The following is a 22,027-nucleotide window of genomic DNA, read 5'->3' as shown; positions in this document are numbered from 1 at the left end:
AATTTTTTGATGAAAAACAAACAGAACATCCATTTTATTGGTCAAAACAAACTGAATAAATGATGTAGCTTCAACAATATCGTTGGTATTAACTGAAAAGGTTCGGAAGACACTATTGGAGAACTCATATGTACATATGAGTACACGGAAGGAACATGCCCAATTTTGACATTGAAGTTTTTAAATTATCATATCTCATTTAAAAGTTAAATTACATTTCTATTCTTTATTTTTTGTCCAGAATTTATTATTTAAAATTAAAAAACCCTCCAAATGCATCGCTGGTTTTTTGCAGATAATGAAGTGGTGTGTAAAGAACCAACGCCACCATCCAGTCCATCTGAAACGACAAGAACGCCTTCGCCATCATCTCTTCCTGATACCAACTGGATATTTAAAGTGAAATTCGACTGGCCACTATGCTCCAATGAAACTTTGGCAATTTGTGGCAGCTGTGCTATCCTAGGCGAATGGAACGTTCAACATTCTTTGCCACTAATAAGAAAGGAAAATTCGTCGTTTTGGGGTTTAACGGTAACTTTGCCAAGGAAATATGATGTAAGTTACAGATATTTAGTGTGTGCTTTAAACGCCAGGGGGCGCAGAATTGTACGTTTTTGGGAGACCCACCATGAAGCACGTCTGATAAGTCGTTACCAAGAACAAGACTTTGAATCTATTGCAGTTGACATTTTTGGCATTTTGAATAATAAACGGAAAATTGAACGTGGTTGGATCAATCCTTATAGCACAGTGGTTCAGTTTAAATTCTATCAGGCTCCCTTTGTGCTGAAACCCGAATTAAACCGAGTTAAACCGTTGCTTCATATAAAAATCACACCGCTAAAAATTAAGGACCGAAAGAAATGTGAAAACGTAACAAATTCAAAACTACAACCGAACAATTCCATAGAAAGTAAAGAAGAGGAACTAAGTCAAACGTTTGCTTATAGTGAAGTTGCATCACTGAAAGATCAGAACGGAGAATTTCATAAACAACCCAAATATGGCAATCCTTGTGGATCTGATGAATTATTAATCATTAATCTGACATTGGGTGATATGGAGCATACCGCCTACCAAATTGATTTATATAATTATTCATCAAAGGCAGCACCAGACGTACCAGCACATCATTTTGGCTATCAATATGTTTTGCCTCAAGAGATAAAGGGTTCAGATGGCACACTTCTGCTGATAATAATGTGCGGCACTACACATCGTCCAATTGGTTCCCTGAAATGTGAGTACTTAGTAGCGAGATCAATGCACTCACACGATTTCAATATGGAGAAAACATTTCAACGACATTGGCTCACTACTAAACACGAAGGAATATATATTGGCCACAGAGGTTGTGGCAGAAGTTTTTGGTTCCAAAATAATATTCTAAGAGAAAACACCATTAAATCGTTCAACTTGGCACTTGAACATGGCGCAGAAATGGTTGAATTTGATGTGCAGCTAACTAAAGATATGATTCCAATACTCTATCATGATTTTCAATTGTACATAACGAAGAAACTTGATATTGACCCCCAGGAGTACGATATAATGCAACTACCCTTAACAGCTACTGAAATAAATTCCCTCAAACCATTAGGATGTAATATTGAAAAGGATTTAATAAGTTCGCCTCTTAGTAAATTTACATTGGACCAATTAGGGCGTGTTAAAGTCTATGAACCAACAAAAGGGACAAAATGTGGTTTTAGCACGCAAGGCAATCGGCCATTTATAGCTTTGGAATACGCTTTGAAACAAGTTGATTGTAAAGTTGGATTTGTTATAGAAATAAAATGGCCTCAAAAATTCATAGATGGCAGTATGCAAGAATCTTTCCTACCACATGTTGATAAAAATGAATATGTTGATGCAATACTGCATGTAGTTCTCCAAGAAGCTGGTTCCCGTCGTGTGGTTTTCTCATCATTTGATGCTGATATTTGTACCATGTTACGTCTAAAACAGAACCGTTACCCAATATTGTTCATAATTCAGGACACTTTAAATGAAGCGCAATATTTGGATCCACGTGGTACTACTATTCTTAGTGGTATTTACTTTGCCAATGCCATGGAACTTTTAGGCATCATTGTTAATTCGACAGACATAATGGAAACGCCTGGAATAGTGTCGGACATACATGAGCGAGATCTTTGTGTATTTAGCTGGGGTAAACAAAATCGTACTGAAGATACGCGTAAATATCTGAAAGCATTGGGAGTAGACGGCATAATTTGCGATCGCGTAAATCATGTCGTGGAACCTATGGACTTGAAACAAAATATATTTCGTATAGATCTGATTGATACATTTTTACAAGATAATGGAATATGTTCTATGAAAACTATATAAATAAATATAACTATTATGAAATTGATTTGTATTTTAATACAAGCTTTTATGTAAGTAGCCAAAATTCGTTAATTGTTATTAAGAGTTATTCTAAATTAATTTTATTTTCATTAAAAATAGTCGATAGTATTGATAACGAAAAAAAAAGTCCTAGGATGTTATTATACCCACCATTAAAAAATATGGGGTATACTGATTTTGTCATAACGTTTGTAACATATCGAAATATTGGTCGTAGAACCAGAAATTATTTTTGAGATTTTAGCTATATCCGTTCGTAAGTCAGTCGGTTGAAAACACAACAGGTTCCACACAAAAGGAGCTAACAGGCTAAAAAATTTAACCTAGCCCCCCATACAGATGTCCCCCCGGAATACTGATTGAGCAGTCATATTATGATTGATTATGCGGCAATTTGCACAAATGAGAAAATTGGGTGACATTAGTCCCTAGTGCCCCATACAAAGTCCCCATCAGAAAATGACATTAATAATTGTCTTATAATAACATTGTCCAACAAATCGAGACTTTTTGATTGAAACAGAATAGCGATCCTATAATTCTGAAAGGGCATGTTGAGTAGATCATTTTGTAGAATAAACTTATAGTCCAGCTGGTCTGAATTATTTTTTACAGTGGGTCAAAGTTTTCATTTTTTGATCGAAGGGTGCAGTATTCTAACTGAAAAAAATGTTGTAAGTTAATGTCTAAGAGAATTCTTATTGTCAGGGTTATATTGTGGAATTTATGGAGATCTTTTTGGTGAAGGTCTTAACCCTCTAGCTCCTCTCTTTAGGGGTCAATTTGACACGTTTTTCGAGAAAATTAAAAAAAGTCCTTTCAAAAAGGACATTTAAAGATTAAAATATTCTACGAAAATATTTGCCGAAAAATTTCAGTGGGGGTCACCAAAGATGCCAAAGTTGAAAATAAAGCTCTTTACGCTTAAATAGCGAAGTTACACTCCACATTGGGTCTCACATTTTTTAAAAAAATCGCCAAAAATCTATTTATGATCCGTATGAGCCAAAATTTAAAATATAAATAGTCCTAGAGAAGATATACAAAAAACATAGCAAAATTATTACAATAACTGAAAAATGCACCTCAAAATTTCAGCGGACTTGCCCCAACCGATTCACTTAAAATTTGTTTATGATGATTTTTTTTAACAAAATTCACAGAACTGGGGTGAGACTGGGAAAAATCATACTTTTGTTTGTTACGGTCCACCCTAATAAACACCGTAACGATCGTTATTGGTACAGAAAGCTCTTTCAATAATGCCTCCTCCATCTCTACTATTATCGACTTTGACCTTAACCCAGACTTGTCATCATTCTAGATAAGAGATGGTCCTTGAATATTAGAATTCAGAACAGGATTAACAAGGCTTACGTAGCCATCTACTCCTGCAGAAAGGAAATTGGTACTAACTGGGGTATTATGCCGAAACCCATCTTTTTCTGGTGGCAAGGTGAGAAGGTCGTTGAACGAGTTCTAAGGACTATTGCGATACTGATTACATGCGCTATAAGGTCTACTTCCTCTAAGGCACTTTTTACTATTCTAAACTCGTTACCAGTGGATTTGATGGTGATACAAATGGCTCTCAATTCTGCTGTGAGACTAAATGCTGGTTGTTCGTGGTCTGGTAAGAACCTTGGACACTCTAGGATACTGAATTACTATGGGCACATACATGGTAATGTCGATTACTGCATCGCAAAACCTTTTTTCGATAGGCATTTCCATAGTATGATCCCGAACAGGGATTTATGGCAGCGCGGAATCTTCCGCCCGGCTGATGTCATACGGATATACACTGATGGATCTAATAGGGGAAACAGGGTCGGTGGAGGTTTCTATATTGAAAGCTTTGGGATAAAATCCTACTTTAGGCTATCTATCTTCTGTACTGCTCTTCAGGCGGAAATTACTGCCATTAAACGTGCATCCAACTGGCTGCGGTATTATCGAATAAAACAGGTGGACTAATGAACCTTCCTGTGCTACAGCGAGGTCGACTTGGTCCGTATATGATGTCTGTAGGACGAATCTACTTATCTACTCCTTCATCCGGGAATCTGGTTGGTTTAATTTGGAGTCTACGGAAGTATTGTAAATACACTGCTGTCTACCCCTTGGGTATCACAATGAGAACAGATTTGAATGGATCCAAGTGAGCTGCTTTGAGGAGCGGCTGCCCATGGAACCTAACCTAACATAGGGAGCAAAAACAAATACGTTGTCAAAACTTTCAATTGAATTCGATTGAAATGACACAGAAAACCAGATTGTGATCAAAAGGTATGCTTATTTGGAAAATAGACCTTAATGTTTTATTAAGTTTATACAACATACCAATAAAAATCTAATAGAAATAATAACTAAAGTTCAAAGCGGAAATCTTCTAAAAAGTAAAGGTCATTATAACTCACATACGTTTCGGATTATTTTGAACATTGTCTTTTTTCAATTATAATTTAACACTTGAATGAATCCACCTTCAATACTAGTTTCTATACTCAATACTATTTTCTAATAAAACCCAACTCAATTATTATTTTTCAATTAGTTAAAGTTGTTAAACGTTCTAGACCACAACTTCCAATTGTTGACAAATATTTCACGATGTCACATTTACAATTGGTGGTGGCACTTACTTTTTGTCTATTCTCATTATCATGGGCTAGTTCAGCTTCTAATAGAAGTGAAGCTGCAAAAAAGTTTCAAATTACTCTTGATGAATGCAAAGAAGAAGTTGGAGCGACTACAGGTTTGATTTCTTAATGAATTTATTCATTGAATTTATGTAGCTGTTTTATATAATCATAATTCCATAATGAATTGCAGCCGATGTTCAGGATTTATTAGGCAGAAAACCAGCATCCACAGTGGCAGGAAAATGTTTTCGTTCTTGTCTTATGAAAAAATACAAAGTTGTAAGTATCTACGCAGTTTGCAATTTTCATTTTTATTTTAAATTTAATTTAATACAGATGGATTCTGATGGAAAATTCGATAAAACGGCTGCTTTAGAGGAAGTTCGAAAAATAAGCAATGGAGATGCTGGCAAAATGAAAATAGCTCAGAATTTGACAAATGCATGTAGTGACATTGATGTGTCTTCTGATCATTGTGAAGCAGCAGCCGATTATGGTCACTGTTTCAGGGAGCAAATCAAAGTTTTACGATTACCACAACATTAAGAAATAAAACAGATATTCTTAAAATAATCAGAATTAACATAATTGTACTGCTGCACACTTTCCTAAAATTACTACTTTGTAATTGTAATATTTAAAAAAATTAAAATAAAAACGTTCCGCAGAGTCAACAGTATATGAATAATTTATGTATTTTAATGGCAAATCAGATCCTAAACCTCAAGCAGCCGCATTGAACACTCTCGTTTTGAACTCAGCTGCAGATAATCAGTTTAAATATGAAGCAAGATCAAAAAACCCAATATCTGTATTGTACTGAGATCTATTATACATTTGCATTTCTTTTTTATAGAAATCCTTAATGTCACTGCAAACACTAGCAAATTTTGTTTATTGTTATTGATGATGATGATGATGTTGTTGTTGTTGTTATTATTGTTATTGTTGTATTTATTTTTAATCATGGAAAAATATTTTAAATTTATACTTGTTTACTTCACATTTTATGCACTATTTCCATTTTAATCTTTCTACGAAGAGTTTGGTTGCTTTGGTTTCTGTTGTTCTCATCTTGAGCAGAATTCAACTCTCGTAAATCACTTCCTAGATGCGTGATTAATATGAAAATGTTAAAAATAGTATTTTATATTTAAAAGAAAACAAAATACATAGTATGTACAATAAAACAACAATATTCAATTTAATCGTATTCTCTTGAGGAATCCCTGACAAAACTGTCAGTTAAAAAAAGCGTAAACAAATTATTTATATTTCACTTGCAACGAAACAGACACTCAATATCAGATGAGCATACTACTATCGATCTATCTATACATGTACATTAGGGTGGATCGATTTATATGAATCAAAAATCGTAGGCGGGAAATGATTCCACAAAGAATTCTAAGCAACTTTGCTCTAAAACCCATAGGTCTAGGACAAAGTTTCTCTAATTTTTTTTTGTATTTTGTTGAATTTTATTTTTCTATTTTTACAAGGTCAAAATCTATTCGTTTTTTTAATTTTATTTAAGAAACTTAACCGTTTTTGAGTTAAGCGAATATATGTTGTATGATTTTTATTTTATTGGCAGATATAAAAATTAATTATTATCATTGTAGAATTAGCTAGGTACAATTATTAGAAAGTATGTTCTCAATTATACATTCCCTATAACGTCAAACAAAAGAAAATTAAAAAATATAAAAAGGAAATGCCAAAAAAAAAATAATTGAATTTAAATTTTTATTACAAAAATTTACTGACAATTGAAGAAAAACTATATTTTTTTAATAAGTGTGTATAATTTCAGTTAAAACGTAACTAATTTAAAAAATATCGCTGTAACAAATTAAAAAAAGTTAAGTGATTAAATATATAGTTTGACGTTTTAGGGGTGAACATTGAAAACTCTCTCTAATAATTGTACCTGGTAACTGATTGTACCAAAGTATAACAAGTAGTCCAACTCCTTGACAGCAGTACCTAACTCTATACATGTGTTAGTGAAAAAGTACCTAAGTCTAAATATGTGTTAGTAACAAAAATGTACATGTGTTGGTTCATTTTTAATTTTCACCAGACACACAGAGTTCTATAAAAATGTTTAAATTTTAATTTATTTAAATTTTGTTCTATTTTCAATACCAAAAATTTAAACTCTGTTCTATATTTTAAACCTACCACAAAGAAAATAAAACGTCAAAATTAATAAAAAAAAATATTTTTTAGTTTGTGCGAAATGGACGTGATTCGGAAAAGAAAAAATTCTAAATGTGTTGAAAAAAATTATAAAATAGTATGTGTTAGTGAATTTACGTGTATCAAACTATATTTATTCCACAATTTATAGTTAAAATCTCGAGACTTTTGATGTGTATAATTCTCTCACAAGGGTGTTGAATTTACACAGTACCCGTATATGTGAGAGAGTAATTTTAAAAAATAGAGAGTTGGACTACTTGTTATACTTTGGATTGTACCATGATTATTATCAAAGTATAACAAGTAGTCCAACTCCTTGACAGCAGTACCTAACTCTATACATGTGTTAGTGAAAAAGTACCTAAGTCTAAATATGTGTTAGTAACAAAAATGTACATGTGTTGGTTCATTTTTAATTTTCACCAGACACACAGAGTTCTATAAAAATGTTTAAATTTTAATTTATTTAAATTTTGTTCTATTTTCAATACCAAAAATTGAAACTCTGTTCTATATTTTAAACCTACCACAAAGAAAATAAAACGTCAAAATTAATAAAAAAAAATATTTTTTAGTTTGTGCGAAATGGACGTGATTCGGAAAAGAAAAAATTCTAAATGTGTTGAAAAAAATTATAAAATAGTATGTGTTAGTGAATTTACGTGTATCAAACTATATTTATTCCACAATTTATAGTTAAAATCTCGAGACTTTTGATGTGTATAATTCTCTCACAAGGGTGTTGAATTTACACAGTACCCGTATATGTGAGAGAGTAATTTTAAAAAATAGAGAGTTGGACTACTTGTTATACTTTGATTATTATTATGTAATTAAAATTCAATAAAAAATATTTCTGACAAAAAAAAAAAAACAGAATCTGACAAATATTTCTGATCAAAAAATAACAACTATTTATGACAAAAAAAAATAAGCATCAGAAAATAAGTCTGCTTTTACACAGGGCAAATTTACTTGAAGCAAGTCTCTTCGGTCCCCTTTTAAACTTGCTCGTCTGTGTAAACACAGCAAGTCTGTGTGCAATTTTGTATGTCAAAACCTAATAGACGCCATAGTGAAAATGAGAAAACAAAAGTGAATTGAAGAGACTTGCCAGTACAAGCAAGTGTGTACTCCTCTTCTTTCTTCTTGCCTCTCTCTCCTATAAACTCTACACTTGCGCATGAAAACTTGCTCTGTGTAAAAGCAGACTAACAATTATGTTGTGATTTTAATTATAAATGTCATAATTGTTACGGTCCCTGTTTGAAATATTTATTAGTTAGTACATTATAAAATGACGTATAATATAATAAATTACGTATTGAAATATTAATGAAAAAGTCAAATTTGTAAAAAGTTTTTTATATTTGCGAAGTAATTAAGTACCACTGCATTCAGTAAAAATATTGCAAGAATTGGCACTAACTTGTATCACAAAATTGCAAAACTCTGCGAATTGGACAAGACTTTTTGTATAAAACCTTTTTTTATAGGATTTTGAATAATTTTGAAAATAAATAAGGAAAAATTCAATTTTTTTTCTATATTTACGAAATAATTAAGTACCACTTTATACAGAAAAAATATTGCAACAATTGACCCTATGGAGATGAAGATATTAGCAAAAATATGCGATTGCGTGACGTTACCAAAAACAGAAGTGCGTTACAAAATTGCTTAACTCTGGGAATTGGGCAATACTTTTTGTATTAAACCTTTTGTAGTAGGATTTGGAATAATATACATACATTTATTTATAGACTAGTTGAAAAGCCTGGCCATGCCTGGCAAATCATCAAAGTCAAAAAATCCAAACAGGTTTTAATAAATAAAAGATTGTAAAGTATTTTTTTATTGGTTTTTAAGGAAGAACAATTTTATTTCTTTAATTAATTAATTTCTTTATAGAATGAAATACACAATTTATTTTACAAACAAATAAGCCTAAGAAACCCGATTAATTGAATACCCTAGTAGTTATGCAGTTTTGGTTTGTAATACATTTTTCAATGTGTTACAAACTGGATGAGAAAACTTTTTGTTCCAATCTCCTACCATGCAATTGATTAGTATAAAAATAGAACATGAATGTATCATTCTAATTTAAAAACATGAACATAAATATATATATGGGGGATTTCATGTCAAGTGAACCAACTTTTGAAATCGATGTCTTCCGATCGGAATGAAATTTGCACCAAGGTTAGCTCTATTGAATAGTAACTCAGACACAATTTTTCAACAACATCGGTCGAGAACTCTCTGAGTTATAGGGGGTAAAATTTTGACAATTTGGTCAAACAGGGGTTTTTTCTTATCCATGTAACTTATTACCTATTGTTCTTAGCAAAATGTGTTCCAAATAGTATAGATAGCTATTTCTTCGATCTTTCGAAAAAAAATATTTAAAAAAAAAAATAAAAAATTTTTAATATTTTTTTTCCGAAATCAAAAACTTTTTTGACTTTTTTTTAAAATACGCTATTTTTTTTATTTTTTTTTTTTCTTAAAATAAAGTTTAGATATTTTCCTTGAACACCTACTTGGTCGCTTAGTAGGATGCGAGTGGGATATCTATCAAAATAAATATTTGGTAACTCAAAACATAAAATTTTTGACTTTTTTTGCAAAATCAAAAACTTTGTTGACTTTTTTTTTTCAAAATGGACCCTTTTTTAATCTTTTTTTTTAGGTCAAACAAAAGCTTAGATATTATCCTTGAAGACCCTTTTGGTCGCTTAGTGGGATGCGAGTGGGATATCTATCAAAATAAATATTTTTTAACTCAAGACTTACAATTTTTGACTTTTTTTTTTGCAAATACGATTTTTTTTCCAAATGGGCCCTTTTTTTAAAATTTTTTTTGTAGTCAAAAGAAAGCTTAGGTCCATTCCTTTAAGATATTTTTAGTCCCTTAGTGGGATGCGAGTAGGATATCTATCAAAATAAATATTTTGTAACGCAAGACATACAATTTTTTAATTTTTTTTTGCAAAATCAAAATTTTTTTCCAATATGGGCCCTTTTTTAATTTTTTTTTTTTGCTCAAAAGAAAGCCTAGGTCCATTCCTTTAAGATATTTTTAGTCCCTTAGTGGGATGCGAGTGGGATATCTATCAAAATAAATATTTTGTAACGCAAGACATACAATTTTTTAATTTTTTTTTGCAAAATCGAAATTTTTTTCCAATATGGGACTTTTTTTTAAAAATTTTTTTTGCTCAAAAGAAAGCTTAGGTCTTTTCCTTTAAGACCTATTTTGTCACTTAGGAAGATGTGAGTAGGATATCTATTAAAATAAAAATGTTGTAACTCAAGACATTCAATTATTGACTTTTTTTTTGCAAATTCGAATTTTTTTTCAAAATGGGCCCTTTTTTAAAAATTTTTTTTTAGTCAAAAGAAAGCTTAGGTCCATTCCTTTAAGATATTTTAGGTCCCTTAGTGGGATACGAGTGGGATATCTATCAAAATAAATATTTTGTAACTCAAGATATACAATTTTTGATTTTTTGGCAAAATCAAAAACTTTTTTGACTTTTTTTTAAAATGGGCCCTTTTTGTTATTTTTTTTTTTTTGCTATAAAGAAAGCTTAGGCCTATTCCTTTAAGATGGTTTTGATCGCTTAGTGGGATGCGAGTGGGATATATATCAAAATAAATGTTTTGTAACTCAAGACATACAATTTTTGTGTTAAAACATTTATTTTGATAGATATCCCACTCGCATCCCACTAAGGGACTAAAAATATCTTAAAGGAATGGACCTAGGCTTTCTTTTGAGCAAAAAAAAAAAATTAAAAAAGGGCCCATATTGGAAAAAAATTTTGATTTTGCAAAAAAAAATTAAAAAATTGTATGTCTTGCGTTACAAAATATTTATTTTGATAGATATCCTACTCGCATCCCACTAAGGGACTAAAAATATCTTAAAGGAATGGACCTAAGCTTTCTTTTGACTACAAAAAAAATTTTAAAAAAAGGGCCCATTTGGAAAAAAAATCGTATTTGCAAAAAAAAAAGTCAAAAATTGTAAGTCTTGAGTTAAAAAATATTTATTTTGATAGATATCCCACTCGCATCCCACTAAGCGACCAAAAGGGTCTTCAAGGATAATATCTAAGCTTTTGTTTGACCTAAAAAAAAAGATTAAAAAAGGGTCCATTTTGAAAAAAAAAAGTCAACAAAGTTTTTGATTTTGCAAAAAAAGTCAAAAATTTTATGTTTTGAGTTACCAAATATTTATTTTGATAGATATCCCACTCGCATCCTACTAAGCGACCAAGTAGGTGTTCAAGGAAAATATCTAAACTTTATTTTAAGAAAAAAAAAAAAATAAAAAAAAATAGCGTATTTTAAAAAAAAGTCAAAAAAGTTTTTGATTTCGGAAAAAAAATATTAAAAATTTTTTATTTTTTTTTTTAAATATTTTTTTTCGAAAGATCGAAGAAATAGCTATCTATACTATTTGGAACACATTTTGCTAAGAACAATAGGTAATAAGTTACATGGATAAGAAAAAACCCCTGTTTGACCAAATTGTCAAAATTTTACCCCCTATAACTCAGAGAGTTCTCGACCGATGTTGTTGAAAAATTGTGTCTGAGTTACTATCCAATAGAGCTAACCTTGGTGCAAATTTCATCCCGATCGGAAGACATCGATTTCAAAAGTTGGTTCACTTGACATGAAATCCCCCATATAATTATGCATGTGCATTTTTAGTCATGAGAATAAAAAAAAATTTATCAAAATCACAAATTACACACTTAAAAAATTAAAAGAAATTTTAAATAACAAAATTAAGTAGTCCATTAAACCTAATAATTTGTAAACAAATTACTCTTAAATATTATATGTATATATGTATGTACATATGGGTCTTAGCTTTAGATATGAATCGAATAGAGTCCAATAATTGTATGAATATACATAATTAAATAAATGTACACAATTCTTAGAAATGCACACAGATATACAGTGTAAAACGATCGTTTAAATGCACGCACAATTATCAATTTCTGCACTTTTTCCGAATTTTATATTAGTAAGTCTTGCACAATTGCAAATGCAAAATTGCCCAGCAATCCAATAACAAAAAACACACAAAATGCTTTATAGCCTTGATGAGCCGAGCATCGAATTTATTACACAGTTAACCCTTTCAGACATTAATTAGAATTAGTTGAGATAGAATTTCAGTGCAAGCTAATTTGAGGCTGCTAATTAAGAATATGAAGTCAAATTGCAGGTAAATTGTCACACCTGCCTGCCAGGTGAGGTCAAATATTTTGGACGAATTTTCTTAAAGGACGTGTATCTCAGAAATAATTTTTAAAAAACAAATTTAATTAATTTCAATTAATACACAAATAGATAAATCAATTAATACTTACACGTTTTTTTTAGGGTTTAAAATAATGTACATAATTATCATTTTAAACTAGCACTGAATATTACTATGTCTAACAAATTCTTATACAACGCTAACGAACTTATGAAAATAACTTAATTTAACAAAAACGAATGAAAAATTAGATGATTAAATCACATATATATACAATCTAGTAAACACTCTTTTGATAACGCTATTAATTGTAAAAATCTATCCATTTGCGTCACCGCTACATGACTTTAAAAGGAAAAACCCAAATGTCCAATATATTGGACAAAATGTCTGAAAGGGTTAAATAACGGCTCAAACATCGAACAAACTCGAGTCAGGGAGGCGATATCCGATTATAATATTTTTTAAAGTCTCTTTAGCGTTGCCAATTTAGAGCTTTTCGTGCTATATTTAGAGCTCTTCAATAACTTTTTTTTGGGAAAAAGACCGCTAGATTATCGAGTTTCACTTTAATATCTTTTTTTATAACCGTCACCTTCGTGAGAAGGGTATATATAAGTTTGTCATTCCGTTTGTAATTTCCACAATATAATTTTCCGACCATATAAAGTACATATGTATATTCTGGATCCTTATATATAGCGGAGTCGATTAAGCCATGTTCGTCTGTCTGTCTGTTGAAATCAATTCTGAAGACCCCAGATATCTTCGGGATCCAAATCTTCAATAATTCTGTCTGACATGCTTTCGAGAAGTTTCCTATTTACAATCAGTGCACAAATGGCTGAGATATGAGGGAAAAACCACGACAACCTCGATTTTTGACCTATATCTGGATTACTAAGTCATTAATATAGACAATATGGATATCTAATGATAGATATTTCAAAGACCTTTGCAACGACGTATATAAGACCATCGTAAGTTGGACCTACAAAATCGGTTAAAATCGGAAAAATATTTTTTAACCCGAATTTTTTTTTCACCAAAATAAAAATTAAAAACCCAAAAAAAATTTTATATAACAATTCGAAATTTCCTTTTTTCAAAAAAATGAAAAAAACAACTTTGGAAAAAAAATAAATGTTATTTACCTAAAAATATTTAAAATTTGTATTTTGAAGTATAATTTGGTGAAGGGTATATAAGATTCGGCACAGCCGAATTAGCTCTCTTACTTGTTTAATTTAATTTTGTTTAATTGCAAAGTTTTTACTTAGGATTTTAAGAACTATTAAGGCAAAGTGGTGTACAAGAGATCTGATGATAAACTAGACTCTTTTGAAAAAAAATTGGAATATAAATTTAACAATTAATCTCTAATGACCCTGAAGTCAAAATTTCGTTTGATTTTATAAAGTATGAAGTCAGAAAAAAATAGTTTTGTACAGAAAAACAAAACTTCCTAGAATAATAGATTTTATAGCTAATATTTTTTAATTCTGTCTATTTTCATATAATTATAATATTTTTTTTATAAATTTTCAATTAATTCCCACTTTTGGTACCTTTTAAAAATTTAAAATTTTTTTGGTTGGCGCGATTTTACCCATTTTGAACTCCAACTGTTACTGATCAACAAAGAATACTTTCGACAAAATTTCATTCATCTAATTCCGTTTCTATAGGCCTTTCGTGCCTTCGACAGACAGGCAGACGGATATAAAAGTATTTACTTTTGTGGGTCTACGATCAATAATTCGATGTGTTATAAACGGTATGACAAAATAAATATACCCCCTCTTTTGGCAGTACCGATGTACGTTAATGTATTTTTTCGGATAAATGGGTGATTATCATAAAATATTGCGCGTTGACATCTAAGGACTTTATGCCTTTTTTAGTTCAATTTCGTCCCAATAACGATCTTTACAAAAGTTTTGTGGTTGTTATAGTTATTCTCGGAAGTGGATCTTATGACCAATTATGGTCAAATACTAAAATTACATAGGGCGATTTTTTTCATGAATTTTAAACTGATTACTATAATTATAAAAGATTTATGCGTAATTATTGATTTTCGGAAGTGGAGGGGATGACCAATATGGACCGATATTCACAAAATCCAGCAGTTTGTGGAGTTTATATAAATATCATTTTGTGATTTCTTGAAACAAATTTAAATAATTACCAGATTATTGGATATATTGTTACGAAATTTCACATGGTTTGAGCTGAGGTGATTTCGAGTTGATTTACGTTTGTTCAGCTTCCTAGCGATAATGAGGGCAAGTGCGTAGTCCCTCAAATTTTTTTATAAAAAATCGCCAAAAATTCATTTATTTACTCCTCAGAAGTTCCACAAACCTAGCCCCCTTTGAAAAATTTGTACGTTTTTTCAATATTTTTGAAGAACGGCATATTTTTTTGGCATATTTTTGAATCTAATTGAGATATTGATTTGAAATTTTTTTTTTAGAAACTCAATAAATATGTAATATGTAATAAAATCTTTATTTATTAACAAACCTCAATGAAATTTTCAAGGTTTTTTACATTTGTCATTCTAAATAACAAAATGTAAAAAAACTTGTCAAACGGTCAAAGGGAATCCCGCAATTCCTAAAACTTAGAGCGAAAATCCCAAAAATTTTATTTTTTACATTTTAGCCTATAGAGTCCACATTTCCTTCGGGGCTGGGAAAATACTTTGGGGATAAATAGGAAATACACAAGGGTTTCGAAAGCTACTTTAAATTTTCTGATCCCAGCTTTGAGATTTTAGAACATGTGGTCCAAAGTTGAAATTTTGATAAAAAAAAGTAGGTCAAATTCCAAAGGGCGTAGGGGCGACACATTCAAAAATAGGAAATATTTTTTTATATCAAGATGTTCTCCATACCTTACAGAAAAACATAAAATTTGTATACGTTCTTAAAGAAAGTTTTTTTTTAATAAAAAAAGAGTTAAGTCACCTTTTCTCCCAAAAAACAGCAAAAATCTACTATTTTTTAAATTTTGAAATTGGAAATCGTTTATTTTTGGATCCGTAATTGATATTGGTTCTGAAATATTTTACATATTATTGGTAATTTAGTTGTCTAACTAACAAAGTACGGCCTATATTTTTAAAAAAGGGGTCCAAGGTATGGCAAAATTTTTAAATTTCAATTTTCAAATGCCTATAACTTGGAAATTTTAAGAAATAAATAGCACACACAAGCATGTTTTTTCAAGACATAGCCAAGCGCTTTCCAAAAATATGAAAAATCTTTGAAATCTGATGGGAAACAAAAAAATGGCACGTGTTTAAAAATTTTACATGTCGAAGGTACCCCCATAGCGCCGCCGCTGTAACATTTGTAGGGTCCATTTTAATACCTTAAATTTTAATACTCCTTGTCTACGCCCATGTCAAATTTCATCCTGATCGGATAAGCCGTTTAGAAATGCCAGATTTATTTCCCAAAAATTTCGATTCTGCCCCACTGTGGAATCGATCAACAGACTTGTCAGCAAACCACAATTCACTCCATGTTTAAGACCTTTGAAGACATTCAGTTGATCAGAAATATTTAAAATTTTATAACGCTCACAATCTGCAGTAGTGCATTCAAATGTTTATCACGCAATGTACGAGTATATACTTGCATTCAGCTTGAAAATAAAAACAAAATGTTGCTGTTATTGTTTATTCTAATTGTAAACAATATTTTGTTTTTAGTTTATGGATCATATCAAAGCCTAGATTATTTTATTTTTTTTTTGCATCTACAAATGACCTGAATTCTCAAACAACAAAAAAACAGTATGTATTCTAAATATTCTTTTTTTATTTTTCTTCTAGCTAGAGCAATTGGATTATTGTTCAGATAAATCTTCCAATTGTATAGCGAATTGTATACAGTGTTTGACGGTATTTGCTCTTATACAAGTCATGAATTGAAAATAATGGTTACGTTTTTTGTCAAATACTTGATCAATGTGAACATACGTTTAGTTAACTTTCTTTCACATTTTTAATTAAAGAAGTATTGATTTTGATCCGAATTATTTACCTACTTTACTATATTCTCTTAAATTTTGATAATTTACCATAAATTTCACATCAAATTTGAGGTCCAATAATGCCTATATGTATATTATTATTTTTCATTTTATTTAACAAATCAAAAATTATGTTATTTTGAGACTTTGTAAAACCTACTTAAAAATGTAATTAAACTTTTAAATTTGATTTTCCTATGCGTAATTTTTTGAATATTTTTCAGTTTTTTCAGATAATAATTTCGAAGTCTGTATCAGGGATTGTACTTTTTTGGTACAATTGGAAGATGAATTATGATGGAAAAGTTCATCAATATTTCATAATTTCAACAATTAACAATAAATGTTTGCATTTTATACATTTAGTAATTTTAAAGATTAGTTTTCGTTTTATTTAATATTGTCTTCATAAAAACCTTAATTAACGAATACCAAAATGTTAATAAATTAGCAGTTTAAAGTTATGTCTGAAATTAGTTGAGATCTGCAATAATTATATACTCAAAAATGAGTAAACACCACAAATTACACTGTGCTAGTTGAAAAAACTGTCAAGCGGGGCACCCGGTGGATTAAACTAATTCAGGTTTAGTTTATTGAACAAACTGAAAAAACCGAAATTCCGCAACAAAATTACCTTTAAGTAAGGCTTGACATGTTTTTAATCTTCGCAGTCGTTTTAGAAATATAAATTTTTTTTAGAAAAATTTCTAAATTTTTTGTATTTTAACGGCATTAAAAATTGGAAAATGAATATATGCTCTTAATTTTTAAATTCAAATGAATACAACTTTGGAGTCAGTCACGATTTGTAAACAATTCTTTTTTTTTTTGACATATACGTTTGTAGTTAGTCCAATAAAAGAAAAATGGAGCAAATCGGGAAATATTTGGACCCGCTGTTATCAAAAAGCTGGAGTATAGAGCTTGTTTTATTTGGAACTTCTAAATCTCTTAAAAAAATTAAGAGCATATATGCATTTTTCAATTTTTAATACTAAACGGTATTAAAAAAAAAACCAAAAATTGTATATACTTATTTAAAAAAAAAAATATTTTTTTTTGCTAATAAAAATTTATATTTCTAAAACGACTGCGAAGATTGTAAACATGTTAAGATTTACTTGAAGGCAATTTCATTGCGGAATTTCGTTTTTTTCAGTTTATTCAATAAACTAAACCATTTTTGAGTTACGCGAATATATGTTGTGCAACCTCCACCATTTTCAAAATAACGGTATATCTCGAAAATACGAGCTAATATTTATAAAAAATAGTTTTCTATAATTATTTAGCTTTTAAAGTCCGATCTTAACATTTCTCATATCATTGTTTATGGCTTGATAGCAGCTAAATTTGGTGATGTTAGAATCCAACGTCAACCAATGTCACTTCCAGTAACTCTGATCATTAACACTAAACATATTTAAAACAAAAACAAAAAGATTTTTGAACCTTACCTCTTCTAAATTCGATGATATTTGATACACATGTTCTCCATGTCTTTTATTTTTTTTCAATATTTTTTAGCTTATTTACATATTTTTGAACAAAATTGGAATTGAACCAATAAAAATGTTTCTTTAGAAAAATATAAGAATATTAGCCAATGGGCATGATAATAACAAACACTCTTATTTAAATGCTTGTTTTTTGTTGTTGGTACTAAAAAAATCAAACAAAAACATTTATAGAATCTATAAAATAATTCTTTCTGTGTTTGTCTCATATTAAAGGTAATGAATCCTAGTTTTAATTTTTTTGTTAGAAAATTGGAAATCCTCCTTGAACAAATGAACGATCGAAGACTTTCAAATAACATTCATGGAGCATTTATTTAAATATATCATCGGTTTCCAATAAAATGTAAGTTCTCTCAAACAATGCATTTAGAAGTGGGTCTAGGTCAATGTTTCTGAGAACGCCAACACTTGTATGAAACACTTTCGCTTTGTGGCACGGAGTAGGGTATAGCAAACGAAATGAGACGGAATAAAATGTAAACAAACCGAGCAAAACATAGATGAGACGAGAGCAAAGATAAGCCAACTTTCATCGCAAAAAATAAAATTCCAAAAAGCATTGTTTTTTGTTCGATCGATGTTTGAGAGAGAGTGTTGGAGTGGAGGGATGAGTGCTGCTGTAGTAGTGATTTGGTTGATCAATAGAAATCCCAATCGATTTTCGCATCAGACGGCCATTCAACGTGATTAAGTCGTGATCTAGTTCTTATTAACGAAAATAACAACAATACAATGTTATCGATAATAATAAGTAAAATTATTTTTAGCACGCGCCATGCCTTACCATGCCATGCCAAGCCAAGCCCAGTCAGCCAACTTTACTGATTGAACGATCGATTCCATCATTTATTTATATTTGCTCGTACCTATCTGCCAGGCTTGAATTGTGAGTTTCAACAACTGCGATTGGACCGATGAGTACAGACGTTGAATAAACACAGCATTTCAGCGGTCAGGCAGACATAAGAGGCGTATTATAATGTGTTTGTATTTCTCATCGGTCTCCATCTCTTCTCTATGCATTCTTTGTATAGACCAAAGTCTAGTGATGCCGTTGATACCCGCATGCACTTGGAGCGAATGTTTGTGTGTGGAATATGCATTTTATTTTTGTCATCATGCTGCCTGCTGCTTGCTAGCTAGTCAATCATTATTCATTGTGTGCTCTTCTGCTCCATTTTCTTCCCTTTTGGGGCATTCTGTCTATTTGTGGCTGAGGTTTTGATGACTCTTGTTTGTAACTTTAGTTGATTGTTTGGAATACAATGTTGCTAATTGTTATCATATATTGCTGTTGTTTTTATTATTATAGAGTCGTTGCTGTATTTATTGTTTCATAAAAAATTTAAAAATATTCCCTTTGGTTTGTTGATCTATCTGCTCACATAAAGTGTATCAGCGTTGTCAACTTTTTAATTTCAAAAAGTACTGAACTCTAGAAAAAAATGCGTTTTTTTCGTTAAAAAGCTCTGAAAAGATATTCAGTCTTATGCAAAAAAACTTACAACATGCTTACTAACCGTTGTTAAGCTAAATTCGATAAAAGTATATCCAAAAACGAAAATTAGCTTAAAACACCTGTAGTAAACCATTGTTAAATATATGAAATTTAATAATAGTTCAAACCTACTTTAAACCTATTTTAAGGAATTCTTTTTACTTTTTATCTTAAAAAATAGGATTTTAAAGATAAATTTGGAATAACAGACGATACTATTGCAATTGCTAAACACAATTTCCACTCCGCTGGCGAATAAGTTCCATTTTAATAGTATATGATTTTGTTTGATATTCCTCCGGCAGTGAACTACATGAGGTTCACAAGTGAGTTTGATTGGCATTTTTGTCATTTACTTTTAACCTGCAACGCTATATATGTAGTAATAAAATGTGTAAACATTGTGGAAGATGGTCCACACAATCTAATATACCCACTCCGGAATTATAACTGTGTGTTTCCACATAGAAATTCATTCAATTTTGTTAAAGTTTAACAAAATGTCAATAAAAATAAATTATAAAACAGTGATGTTTATTTTATCACAGAATATTCGTCATTAGAATACTTTTAATAATAATTGAAATAAACTATATAAAAAAGTTTGTACATTAATACATTTTAGCTTAATATAAATTTACTAGAATCAGATATACATTTTTTCTCTAAAAATTAGTTGTTATCTTCAAAAATTTATTATTACTAAAAACAATCAAGGAAAAAAAGAAAATTAACGAATATTTTATCCTAATTGAAAGCAACACTAACAACGAAAAAGGGGAAATAGATGAGAAGCATTGCCATATTATGCCTTTAACAAACGTTTTTGCATACAATACTTTTATAAATGGGTTTTAAAGCTAAAGTGTTCGTTAACAAAATTGTGTTTTAAATCTACAATAAGGTTTTTTTTTTGCATAAGACTGATTATCCTTAAAGGAAAATTAATTGCATGTCAAAGTACAATTTTGATGAAAAATTAACAAACTTTATCCAAATATGTTCGACCCATTGTAGAATTAAGAAGAGTTGATTTAATATACACGTCAACTAGAGTGTCCCAAAATTTTTTTTTTTTAAATTTCGGAACGCATACCCTCTAATTTTTTTAAATATATAAAAAAATAGTTAAATATGAAATTTTGTCTTTCTATCATGATTGCATGATTACAAGGGGAAAAAGTTCAATTTTTTCAGTTTTTGTAAAAATGTTGCCATTAAATTATTACTTTTGCAATTTAATTTAAAAGAAAATTGTCGTTCTAATAAGACATAAACACAAAAATTGGATAAAAAATTTTAAAGTTATTAAAAAATCGCCAGGCCATTAACGTGTCTCAGGCCACTAGAACAAGAAACGTATGAACAAAATTAACATATTTTGAGAAATATTAAAATAAGAGCTTATTTTTACTTAAAATATATACATATTTACTTGTATATGAGTTTTTGTCTTCGTAGGATACCGTTAACCTATTCCCAGGTATGACCAAAAAAAAATATTTTTTTTAACGGCAGTTTCAAAACTCCAATTTCAAATTTTTAAACATTTTGTTAAACAAATTTCAGAATTTTTTGATCATCACTTGGTGATTTATTGTCAACATAATAGGGAATAAAAATGTGAAAAAATTATGTCAATACCTCCTATAGTTTTTCCGTACCTGCGATTTAAATTTTGCGATTTTCGAGAAAAACAAATTTTTTAACAAAAATATTATTATTGTTAGTGCAAAAAATTATTTTTGGCCAAGATATTGGGTCAAATTACCTACTGTGCATAGTGGGAAGGTTATTATGCGTTTGTCTGATGTTTGTAACGAAACCACCTTAAAGTATACCGTAACATAGAATCACTTTCACTAAGTCTTTTGAAATTGGTTGAAATCGGTCCATTATTTCACATAGTCATCTCATAATACAACTTTATTGGTCATAAATTTCTGATTTATACAGCTATCCGCAAAAATGTTGCCACAAATAAATTTAAAAAATATAAAGAAATAAAACTTCAAATTCATTTGCGTATAGGTCATTAATTGACCATAGCTCTCATATAAGGCCCACTTCCTAAAATCACTTCAACGATGTTGGTTTCCAAATAAGATATACAAAAATAAATTTTATATATTCAAATAATCTTCAAATAAATTCCATATATACAAAAATCATGACACTTAATCGTATGACAATATAGCGCCTATATAAGGTCCACTTCTGAAAAACAGCGGAACGGAACGTGCAAACTAATTAGGCCGTAAGTATGTTATAAAATTCCTATATCTTGCAACAACAAAATACATAATGTTAGTCAATGTATTTTGTTGTTGTATCAAATATATAATTTTTTGTATTTTTGTTTGACAAAATGAAGTATCTCCTATGCAAGGCGTATTAACAAGGTGAGTGCGTCCCGGCAACAAATACAACAATGCAA

The 22,027-nt window shown here is 30.0% G+C and overlaps 2 protein-coding genes and 1 long non-coding RNA gene across 3 annotated transcripts; 2 read left to right on the top strand and 1 right to left on the bottom strand.

Annotated features, from left to right (window-relative positions):
• The first annotated feature begins 205 nt into the window (after positions 1–205).
• Positions 206–2,358, top strand: LOC135958529 (glycerophosphocholine phosphodiesterase GPCPD1-like). The gene has a single exon (XM_065509432.1). It carries the CDS (start codon positions 274–276, stop codon positions 2,356–2,358), a length of 2,085 nt encoding a protein of 694 aa, XP_065365504.1. The 5' UTR covers positions 206–273.
• A 1,605-nt stretch (positions 2,359–3,963) lies between these two features.
• On the top strand, positions 3,964–5,634 carry LOC135958528 (general odorant-binding protein 28a-like). Its single transcript, XM_065509431.1, has 4 exons — positions 3,964–4,012; positions 4,937–5,137; positions 5,215–5,303; positions 5,361–5,634. Exons 1-4 carry the CDS (start codon positions 3,964–3,966, stop codon positions 5,568–5,570), a joined length of 549 nt encoding a protein of 182 aa, XP_065365503.1. The 3' UTR covers positions 5,571–5,634.
• A 12,381-nt stretch (positions 5,635–18,015) lies between these two features.
• Positions 18,016–18,988, bottom strand: LOC135958161 (uncharacterized). Its single transcript, XR_010576452.1, has 2 exons — positions 18,877–18,988; positions 18,016–18,797 (listed from the first exon to the last, which is right to left on the bottom strand). It is a non-coding gene; the product is annotated as an uncharacterized LOC135958161 (long non-coding RNA).
• Between the last annotated feature and the right edge of the window lie 3,039 nt (positions 18,989–22,027).

Source organism: Calliphora vicina, chromosome 4 (assembly GCF_958450345.1).
Source record: "Calliphora vicina chromosome 4, idCalVici1.1, whole genome shotgun sequence".
NCBI classification, from domain to species: Eukaryota; Metazoa; Arthropoda; class Insecta; order Diptera; family Calliphoridae; genus Calliphora; species Calliphora vicina.
The sequence above is the reverse complement of the archived record's forward strand: the minus strand, read 5'-3'. Positions and strand labels throughout refer to the sequence as shown.

What these genes read in the sequence shown, in the direction of transcription:
- LOC135958529 (XM_065509432.1), top strand. Translation starts at nt 274, where the DNA reads ATGCATCGCTGGTTTTTTGCAGATAATGAAGTGGTGTGTAAAGAACCA.
- LOC135958528 (XM_065509431.1), top strand. Translation starts at nt 3,964, where the DNA reads ATGGCTCTCAATTCTGCTGTGAGACTAAATGCTGGTTGTTCGTGGTCT. An exon ending in TGCTGGTTGTTCGTGGTCTG is followed by an intron (nt 4,013 to 4,936) that starts GTAAGAACCTTG and finishes TTTTTCAATTAG; the next exon opens with TTAAAGTTGTTAAACGTTCT. An exon ending in AGAAGTTGGAGCGACTACAG is followed by an intron (nt 5,138 to 5,214) that starts GTTTGATTTCTT and finishes AATGAATTGCAG; the next exon opens with CCGATGTTCAGGATTTATTA.